General features: G+C 47.0%; 1 protein-coding gene and 1 long non-coding RNA gene across 5 annotated transcripts; both read right to left on the bottom strand.

Annotated features, from left to right (window-relative positions):
* Positions 1 to 2,833: 2,833 nt before the first annotated feature.
* LOC115183946 (uncharacterized) lies at positions 2,834 to 4,204 on the bottom strand. The gene is made up of 2 exons (XR_003874132.1): positions 4,171 to 4,204; positions 2,834 to 3,106 (listed from the first exon to the last, which is right to left on the bottom strand). It is a non-coding gene; the product is annotated as an uncharacterized LOC115183946 (long non-coding RNA).
* A 354-nt stretch (positions 4,205 to 4,558) lies between these two features.
* LOC115183945 (coiled-coil domain-containing protein 97-like) lies at positions 4,559 to 9,937 on the bottom strand. Of its 4 annotated transcripts, none has more exons than XR_003874130.1 (5): positions 9,461 to 9,937; positions 8,557 to 8,754; positions 7,678 to 7,837; positions 4,831 to 5,552; positions 4,559 to 4,615 (listed from the first exon to the last, which is right to left on the bottom strand). XR_003874130.1 is itself a non-coding variant. In XM_029744928.1 (4 exons), the coding sequence occupies exons 1-4, from the start codon at positions 9,686 to 9,688 to the stop codon at positions 5,227 to 5,229; spliced, it is 912 nt and encodes a 303-aa protein (XP_029600788.1). In that variant the 5' UTR covers positions 9,689 to 9,937; the 3' UTR covers positions 4,653 to 5,226. The 4 variants fall into 4 exon arrangements, 2 of the variants coding, with proteins under 2 accessions (XP_029600788.1, XP_029600789.1); XR_003874131.1 differs by lacking the exon at positions 4,559 to 4,615 and having other exon boundaries at positions 4,655 to 4,976; positions 5,122 to 5,552; XM_029744928.1 differs by lacking the exon at positions 4,559 to 4,615 and having other exon boundaries at positions 4,653 to 5,552.
* Positions 9,938 to 10,350: the final 413 nt, after the last annotated feature.

Raw genomic sequence — 10,350 nt, 5'->3', positions numbered from 1 at the left:
TGTTACGAATTACAATTTGTTGTGGCTAACGTTAGCTATATTAGAGATTCATTATTTAAATTATTTTAATTTTGCTAAAAGGGTTAAGGAGTCCACATGCTACCCAGCCTGTAGAGTTCGTGCATATATTATGAAGACATTTAGTTTCGTTTTGGATTTTGGTGTGAGTTTTCCAGCTGTTCGGGCCCACATTACTCTAGAGGCAAGCCAAAGGGCCCACATTACTCTAGAGGCAAGCCAGAGGGTACACATTACTCTAGAGACAAGCCAGAGGGTACACATTACTCTAGAGGCAAGCCAGAGGGTACACATTACTCTAGAGGCAAGCCAGAGGGTACACATTACTCTAGAGGCAAGCCAGAGGGTACACATTACTCTAGAGGCAAGCCAAAGGGTACACATTACTCTAGAGGCAAGCCAAAGGGTACACATTACTCTAGATGACAGCCAAAGGGTACACATTACTCTAGAGGCAAGCCAGAGGGCCAGAGGGTACACATTACTCTAGAGGCAAGCCAGAGGGTACACATTACTCTAGAGGCAAGCCAGAGGGCCAGAGGGTACACATTACTCTAGAGGCAAGCCAGAGGGTACACATTACTCTAGAGGCAAGCCAAAGGGTACACATTACTCTAGAGGCAAGCCAAAGGGTACACATTACTCTAGAGGCAAGCCAGAGGGTACACATTACTCTAGAGGCAAGCCAAAGGGCACACATTACTCTAGAGGCAAGCCAAAGGGTACACATTACTCTAGATGCAAACCAGAGGGTACACATTACTCTAGAGGCAAGCCAAAGGGCACACATTACTCTAGAGGCAAGCCAAAGGGTACACATTATTCTAGAGGCAAGCCAGAAGGTACACATTACTCTAGAGGCAAGCCAAAGGGTACACATTATTCTAGAGGCAAGCCAGAAGGTACACATTACTCTAGAGGCAAGCCAGAGGGTACACATTACTCTAGAGGCAAGCAAAAGCGGAGCCTAAGCCCCTTCATCGGTGATTGGTCAACAGTGGGGATTCTTCAATAAAGTCTGTAATTCAACTGAGAGACGACTTGTTTCCATGCAAATGTTTTATTTAAAAATACTTTACCAAATATCTTAGTTAAATGTAAAATTGCGCAACTAAGATCTCTAAGACAAACATGTTAAAATTAACAACAGATTTATTGATTTATCTTGATTATTTTGGCTACAGCCTCTCAAAATGGACAAACTGTACTATTGCCGCTTTATTCTCGTTTTTTAAAATCAAATCAAATGTTATTTGTCACATACACGTGTTTAACAGATGTTATTGCTGGTGTTGCAAAATGCTTGTGTTTCTAGCTCCAACAGTGCAGTAATATCTAACAATACACAACAATACACACAAATCTAGAAGTAACAGAATGGAATTTAGAATATATTATTAATAAATAAAGGTTAGGATGAGTAATGTTGCTTTATCTTGGCCAGGTCGCAGTTGTAAATGAGAACTTGTTCTCAACTGGCCTACCTAGTTAAATAAAGGTGTTCCCACATATGCTGAGCACTTGTTGGCTGCTTTTCCTTCACTCTGTGGTCATCCCAAACCATCTCAATTGGGTTGATGTCGGGTTAATTTAATGGAAAAGAGATGTTTCTGGACAATGCTGCATGGTTGACAAAATGACAGAGCAGCACAGATTACGGTTTGATTTGAGAAGGGTGCTTCTTCCTCCCTGCTTTCACCTGATGGCGTGATGGGCCTTTACCTCAGCATCATCGAATATGCCCATTATAAACCGGCTAGTTTGGCTCCTGGATGCTGATTGGCTGAAAGCCGTGGTATACCACAGGTATGACAACACATTTATCTGTACTGTTCTAATTTACATTGATAACCAGTTTATAAAAGCAACAAGGCACCTCGGAGGGTTTGTGATATATGGCCAATATACCACGGCTAAGGGATGTCTCCAGGCACTCCGCGTTGCGTCGTGCCTAAGAACAACCCTTAGCCGTGGTATATTGGCCATATATCACACCCCCTCGTGCCTTATTGGTTGAATAGAAGACTGGTCTGGCGAACCATAATGAGCGGTATTACATGGGCGGGGAAATCATGAGCACTGTTCATTTATAGGATTCATTTGCTAGTTGAATTTCAATCCCTGAACGTGTCCGCCATTAATGGAAACTGAAAAATCCCTCGGAAATAAAAATGGAACCGATTTCACTCCTGGAACACAATTTCCACCTGTTTTCAGCCCTTTGAAATATTACAAATCAGCTCTCTGACTCATTCAGAAATACTAACTCTTCATTGAGTCGCTGACTCAGTTACAATCAGCTCTCTGACTCATTCAGAAATACTAACTCTTCATTGAGTCGCTGACTCAGTTACAATCAGCTCTCTGACTCATTCAGAAATACTAACTCTTCATTGAGTCGCTGACTCAGTTACAATCAGCTGTCTGACTCATTCAGAAATACTAACTTCATTTGAGTCGCTCAGTTACAATCAGCTCTGACTCATTCAGAAATACTAACTCTTCATTGAGTCGCTGACTCAGTTACAATCAGCTCTAACTCATTCAGAAACACTAACTCTTCATTGACTCGCTGACTCAGTTACAATCAGCTCTCTGACTCATTCAGAAATACTAACTCTTCATTGAGTCGCTGACTCAGTTACAATCAGCTCTCTGACTCATTCAGAAATACTAACTCTTCATTGAGTCGCTGACTCAGTTACAATCAGCTCTCTGCCTCATTCAGAAATACTTCAGTGGCCAGTGTTGTCAGCAGGGTCCAAACAAGAACTAAGGAATTAGTTAGGAACTAGTTAAACTGGCTAACAACGTAGGTAAACATACATGATTTATTGCCATCCATACAAACTGAATATTACATGAATGTGATGAGAACAGAGTAGGAACATAGTTTAGTTATTACAGAAGCTATCGTATTTACAGTCCAAATGACAGCTGCTGTCATGACATCATAACTACAGTCATCTCCTCCTCCTCCTCCTCCTCCTCCTCTTCCTCCTCCTCATCATCCTCATCGAAGTACTTCTCCTCTGCATCTCTGTTGACGATGTCCAGGTTGTCGTAGTCGGGATTCCCATCCACTTCACTGCAACACAACACAGCTGGTAAAGTAGTTCAGTCTGTCCACTGCAACACAGCTGGTAAAGTAGTTCAGTCTGCCCACTGCAACACAACACAGCTGGTAAAGTAGTTCAGTCTGTCCACTGCAACACAGCTGGTAAAGTAGTTCAGTCTGTCCACTGCAACACAGCTGGTAAAGTAGTTCAGTCTGTCCACTGCAACACAACACAGCTGGTAAAGTAGTTCAGTCTGTCCACTGCAACACAGCTGGTAAAGTAGTTCAGTCTGTCCACTGCAACACAGCTGGTAAAGTAGTTCAGTCTGTCCTCTGCAACACAACACAGCTGGTAAAGTAGTTCAGTCTGTCCACTGCAACACAGCTGGTAAAGTAGTTCAGTCTGTCCACTGCAACACAACACAGCTGGTAAAGTAGTTCAGGCTGTCCACTGCAACACAGCTGGTAAAGTAGTTGGTTCGTCAGTCATTCATTCAGTTAGTCTACCCAGTTGTTAATTTAGTTAGTCTACCCAGTTAGTCTACCCAGTTAGTAATTTAGTTAGTCTACCCAGTTAGTCTACCCAGTTAGTAATTCAGTTAGTCTACCCAGTTAGTCTACCCAGTTAGTAATTTAGTTAGTCTACCCAGTTAGTAATTTAGTTAGTCTACCCAGTTAGTCTACCCAGTTAGTAATTCAGTTAGTCTACCCAGTTAGTAATTTAGTTAGTCTACCCAGTTAGTCTACCCAGTTAGTAATTTAGTTAGTCTACCCAGTTAGTCTACCCAGTTAGTAATTTAGTCAGTCTACCCAGTTAGTAATTTAGTTAGTCTACCCAGTTAGTAATTTAGTTAGTCTACCCAGTTAGTAATTTAGTTAGTCTACCCAGTTAGTAATTTAGTTAGTCTACCCAGTTAGTCTACCCAGTTAGTAATTTAGTTAGTCTACCCAGTTAGTCTACCCAGTTAGTAATTTAGTTAGTCTACCCAGTTAGTCTACCCAGTTAGTAATTTAGTTAGTCTACCCAGTTAGTCTACCCAGTTAGTAATTTAGTCAGTCTACCCAGTTAGTAATTTAGTTAGCCAGCTACTAACCTGTAGTTAAAGTCTTTGTCGTGTCCGCCAGGAAGCGTTGGGACATCAGAGTGATGAACTCGTCCCTGAGCAGTGCTTTCTCCTGGGTGTTGGTTCATAGCCCTCTGCTCCCAACAACCCTCCAGCTGGAGGGACCACACACACACACACACACACACACACCACACACCACACAGACACACACACACACATACACACACACAGGTACCGTGAGACACACAGAGACGTGATCAGAATCCCTTACCTTCGCTGCAGACTACCTTCTCAAACTGTTTAGCCGACCGTAGTGAATCACTTACCCTTCGCTGCAGACTACCTTCTCAAACTGTTAGCCAACTATAGTGAATCACTTACCTTCTCAAACTGTAGCCAACCGTAGTGAATCCCTTACCTTCGCTGCAGACTACCTTCTCAAACTGTTAGCCAACCGTAGTGAATCACTTACCTTCGCTGCAGACTACGTTCTCAAACTATAGCCAACTGTAGTGAATCCCTTACCTTCTCAAACTGTTAGCCAACCGTAGTGAATCCCTTACCTTCGCTGCAGACTACCTTCTCAAACTGTTAGCCGACCGTAGTGAATCCCTTACCTTCACTGCAGACTACCTTCTCAAACTGATAGCCAACCGTAGTGAATCCCTTACCTTCGCTGCTGACTACCTTCTCAAACTGTTAGCCAACCGTAGTGAATCCCTTACCTTCGCTGCAGACTACCTTCTCAAACTGTTAGCCAACCGTAGTGAATCCCTTACCTTCGCTGCAGACTACCTTCTCAAACTGTTAGCCAACCGTAGTGAATCCCTTACCTTCGCTGCAGACTACCTTCTCAAACTGTTAGCCAACCGTAGTGAATCACTACCTTCGCTGCAGACTACCTTCTCAAACTATTAGCCAACTGTAGTGAATCCCTTACCTTCTCAAACTGTTAGCCAACCGTAGGGAATCCCTTACCTTCGCTGCAGACTACCTTCTCAAACTGTTAGCCAACCGTAGTGAATCACTTACCTTTGCTGCAGACTACCTTCTCAAACTGTTAGCCAACCGTAGTGAATGTCGTCAAACTACTTCCTTGTTGAACGTACGTCTGGTGATGCTGTGTATCTTACCCTCTTCCTCTCCCTCTTCCTCCTCCAGTGCCTCCTCCTCCCTGTCCTGCTCCTCCTGCAGCCGGCTCTGGATCAGTCTCTCCTGGTAGGAGTTGAGGAGGAGGTGGGCCAGTCCCCCCTCTGCTCCCCCCGGGCCCCGCTCCTCCCCTGCTCCTCCCTGCATGGCCTCGAGGGAGCAATGTAACAGCTGCTCCTCAGTCAGGTATTGGCCGATGTACTGCTCATACAGTAGGGGCTCCCGGCTTCTCATCTGGTCCTCGCTGAAGTACTGGCCCTCTGGGGTGGTTAGAGACATGAGTGAATTTAAATATGCTCTCTCTAATTCTCTCTTTCTCTTTCTTTCTTTCTCTCGGAGGACGTGAGCCCTAGGACCATGCCTCAGGACTACCTGGCTTGATGACTCCTTGCTGTCCCCAGTTCACCTGGCCGTGCTGCTGCTCCAGTTCCAACTGTTCTGTCTGCGGCTATGGAACCCTGACCTGTTCACCGGACGTGCTACCTGTCCCAGACCTGCTGTTTTCAACTCTCTAGAGACAGCAGGAGCGGTAGAGATACTCTCAAAGATCGGCTATGAAAAAGCCAACTGACACTTACTCTTGTGTTACTGACTTGTTGCACCCTCGACAACTACTATGATTATTATTATTTGATCCTGCTGGTCATTTATGAACATTTGAACATCTAGGCCATGTTCTGTTATAATCTCCACCCGGCACAGCCAGAAGAGGACTGGCCACCCCTCATAGCCTGGTTCCTCTCTAGGTTTCTTCCTTGGTTTTGGCCTTTCTAGGGAGTTTTTCCTAGTCACCCCTCATAGCCTGGTTCCTCTCTAGGTTTCTTCCTAGGTTCTGGCCTTTCTAGGGAGTTTTTCCTAGCACCGTGCTTCTACACCCTGCATTGCTTGCTGTTTGGGGTTTTAGGCTGGGTTTCTGTACAGCACTTTGAGATATCAGCTGATGTAAGAAGGGCTATATAAATACATTTGATTTGAAATTTGATTTGATCCCTACTGCCTCTGATCTGGAGGACTCACTAAACAGAGAACATCCCTGGTCATCCCTACTGCCTCTGATCTGGAGGACTCACTAAACAGAGAACATCCCTGGTCATCCCTACTGCCTCTGATCTGGAGGACTCACTAAACAGAGAACATCCCTGGTCGTCCCTACTGCCTCTGATCTGGAGGACTCACTAAACAGAGAACATCCCCACTGCCTCTGATCTGGAGGACTCACTAAACAGAGAACATCCCTGGTCATCCCTACTGCCTCTGATCTGGAGGACTCACTAAACAGAGAACATCCCTGGTCGTCCCTACTGCCTCTGATCTGGAGGACTCACTAAACAGAGAACATCCCCACTGCCTCTGATCTGGAGGACTCACTAAACAGAGAACATCCCTGGTCGTCCCTACTGCCTCTGATCTGGAGGACTCACTAAACAGAGAACATCCCCACTGCCTCTGATCTGGAGGACACACTAAACAGAGAACATCCCTGGTCATCTCTACCGCCTCTGATCTGGAGGACTCACTAAACAGAGAACATCCCTGGTCGTCCCTACCGCCTCTGATCTGGAGGACTCACTAAACAGAGAACATCCCTGGTCGTCCCTACCGCCTCTGATCTGGAGGACTCACTAAACAGAGAACATCCCTGGTCATCCCTACTGCCTCTGATCTGGAGGACTCACTAAACAGAGAACATACCTGATACTCAGTCTTCAGCACCAATCACTGAGTACCAGGGTCTGTGATTGGTTGCTAGGCTGAGTACCAGGGTGTCTGTGATTGGTTGCTAGGCTGAGTACCAGGGTGTCTGTGATTGGTTGCTAGGCTGAGTACCGGGGTGTCTGTGATTGGTTGCTAGGCTGAGTACCAGGGTGTCTGTGATTGGTTGCTAGACTGAGTACCAGGGTGTCTGTGATTGGTTGCTAGACTGAGTACCAGGGTGTCTGTGATTGGTTGCTAGGCTGAGTACCGGGGTCTGTGATTGGTTGCTAGGCTGAGTACCAGGGTGTCTGTGATTGGTTGCTAGGCTGAGTACCAGGGTCTGTGATTGGTTGCTAGGTTGAGTCCCAGGGTCTGTGATTGGTTGCTAGGCTGAGTACCAGGGTCTGTGATTGGTCCTGAAGGCTGAGTACCAGGGTCTGTGATTGGTTGCAAGGCTGAGTACCAGGGTCTGTGATTGGTTGCTAGGCTGAGTCCCAGGGTCTGTGATTGCTTGCTAGGCTGAGTACCAGGGTATGTGATTGGTTGCTAGACTGAGTACCAGGGTGTCTGTGATTGGTTGCTAGGCTGAGTACCAGGGTGTCTGTGATTGGTTGCTAGGCTGAGTACCAGGGTGTCTGTGATTGGTTGCTAGGCTGAGTACCAGGGTCTGTGATTGGTTGCTCGGCTCACCCCTCTGCAGCTCCCTGAGGGCGGCGTAGCGTTGGTTGCGAACCCGGGTCCTGTTAGAGCGTCCCGCTGCTCTCCGTCTCACCTCACGGCAGTAGTACTGCGCCCGGGGGTCAGAAATCAGATGGCAGAACGATGACAGGTGCTGAGGCTTCAGGTGGGCCTGGGGGAGAAGGGTAGAGGTTAGAGGCCCTGGGGGAGAGGCCCTGGGGGAGAGGGTTAGAGGCCCTGGGGGAGAAGGTTAGAGGTTAGAGGCCCTGGGGGAGAGGGGGAGAGGCCCTGGGGGAGAGGGTTAGAGGGCCTGGGGGAGAAGGTTAGAGGTTAGAGGCCCTGGGGGAGAGGGTTAGAAGCCCTGGGGGAGAGGGTTAGAGGTTAGAGGCCCTGGGGGAGAGGGTTAGAGGTTAGAGGCCCTGGGGGAGAGGGTTAGAAGCCCTGGGGGAGAGGGTTAGAGACCCTGGGGGAGAGGGTTAGAGGCCCTGGGGGAGAGGGTTAGAGGTTAGAGGCCCTGGGGAAAAGGGTAGAGGTTAGAGGCCCTGGGGGAGAGAGTTAGAGACCCTGGGGGAGAGGGTTAGAGGCCCTGGGGGAGAGGGTTAGAGGCCCTGGGGGAGAAGGTTGGAGGCCCTGGGGGAGAAGGTTAGAGGCCCAGGATAGAGCAGGTGTTGGCCATATATCATCCTCTATATAAAACCAAGTCGTACTCAGGCCAGTTTCAGATACAGAGATACTGTGTGAATACAGGAAGTGAACGAGATGGCAAAGCATTCATGTCTCCAAAACAATACGTGTAAAAAAATGTGTCTAGAAAAATAGATTTCAAACATATTTAACTTTTCTAAGGTTTTATTTAATCAGGGGGAGACCAAACTGAGACCAAAGAGGTACCTGGTATCGCTCCAGAAACACCAGGGGCTTGGTCCGGTACTGTCCGAGCAGCTCCTCTCTCCGCTGGGTTAAGGTCAGCTCTGCCTCACCTACCTGCTGGCTCTTCACCTGGCTACCACTCACAGCCACCACCTCCACCATGGCACACACACTGCTGGGATCTGCCTGGGAGGAGACACACACACCGCTGAGATCCGCCTGGGGAAACACACACACACCGCTGAGATCTGCCTGGGGAAACACACACACACACCGCTGAGACCCGCCTGGGGAAACACACACACACACACACCGCTGAGATCCGCCTGGGAGGAGACACACACACACACCGCTGAGATCTGCCTGGGAAGAAACACACACACACCGCTGAGATCCGCCTGGGAGGAGACACACACACACACACCGCTGAGATCCGCCTGGGGAAACACACACACACACCGCTGAGATCTGCCTGGGGAAACACACACACACACCGCTGAGATCTGCCTGGGGAAACACACACACCGCTGGGATCCGCCTGGGAGGAGACACACACACACACCGCTGGGATCCGCCTGGGAAGAGACACACACACACCGCTGAGATCCGCCTGGGAAGAAACACACACTGCTGAGATCCGCCTGGGGAAACACACACACACACACCGCTGAGATCCGCCTGGGGAAACACACACACACACCGCTGGGATCTTTTATGTATGAAATGTATGCATTCACTACTGTAAGTCGCTCTGGATAAGAGCGTCTGCTAAATGACTAAAATGTAAAAATTCCCTGTCCTTCACCGGTTGGTTGCTATCTAGTTCACACATTAACATGACAGATGAATGGAGGGTAGTCATCAATATCTTTGGTAACATCTGGTTGTTTACGTCACTATCTCTCTCCTTGTTGCTACTTCTCACCTGGTTCTCCTGCGGCTCGTCCTCCTCGGTGTTGGCGGTTGCAGAGCAGCTAGAAGCTGGTTCGGTTCCCCTGGGACCGGGCTGTGGGTCGGGCCGTGGTCGCCGGGGGTCGGGCCGTGGTCGCCGGGGGTCGGGCTGTGGTCCCCGGGGGTCGGGCTGTCTGCAGGCCACCGGTTCATCGCTGACAGGCGGACTGGACTCGGGACCAGGGTCGATCTCCCCCCACATGGCGGACAGCACAGCGACGACACCTCTATGGTCCAACTTCCTAGTTACAGACGGAAGGTCCCTCTTTCTTGTGAAACGACACTAATCTGATAAATACTGGTTGAAAACAATATTAGAATTCTCACTGCATTTAAAAAAGTTTATAAACATTTTCGCATTTCTTCGTTATTTCGAAAATGTCGCTTCCTGGTCCGTCGTTGTTATCAGTCCCCTGATTACCAAGGTACATAGATCAAGGTTCCTACCACAAAACGTTACGGTTCATTATTGCTTTTTTTTTTTTTTTTTTTCTTTTAACTTTTCCAATTATACTAAAACATATACGGAAGTTGAATGATACATTTAAAATGCATATTTAACAAAGAACATTAGCCAAACATACAGGTTTAAGAATATATATTTTAACAAACGTCTGATCTTATATTGTATACTATACATTCAGTTATACATATTATACTGTATACTATACATTCAGTTATACATATTATACTGTATACTATACATTCAGGTATACATCTTATACTGTATACTATACATTCAGTTATAGATATTATACTGTATACTATACATTCAGTTATACATATTATACTGTATACTATACATTCAGTTATAGATATTATACTGTATACTATACATTCAGTTATACATATTATACTGTATAC

Source organism: Salmo trutta, unplaced genomic scaffold (genome assembly GCF_901001165.1).
Source record: "Salmo trutta unplaced genomic scaffold, fSalTru1.1, whole genome shotgun sequence".
Classification (NCBI taxonomy): domain Eukaryota; kingdom Metazoa; phylum Chordata; class Actinopteri; order Salmoniformes; family Salmonidae; genus Salmo; species Salmo trutta.
This window is presented reverse-complemented; position numbering and strand designations above follow the sequence as displayed.

What these genes read in the sequence shown, in the direction of transcription:
- LOC115183945 (XM_029744928.1), bottom strand. Translation starts at nt 9,688, where the DNA reads ATGTGGGGGGAGATCGACCCTGGTCCCGAGTCCAGTCCGCCTGTCAGC. An exon ending in TGTTTCTGGAGCGATACCAG is followed by an intron (nt 7,838 to 8,556) that starts GTACCTCTTTGG and finishes CTTCTCCCCCAG; the next exon opens with GCCCACCTGAAGCCTCAGCA. An exon ending in CCTCAGGGAGCTGCAGAGGG is followed by an intron (nt 5,553 to 7,677) that starts GTGAGCCGAGCA and finishes TAACCACCCCAG; the next exon opens with AGGGCCAGTACTTCAGCGAG.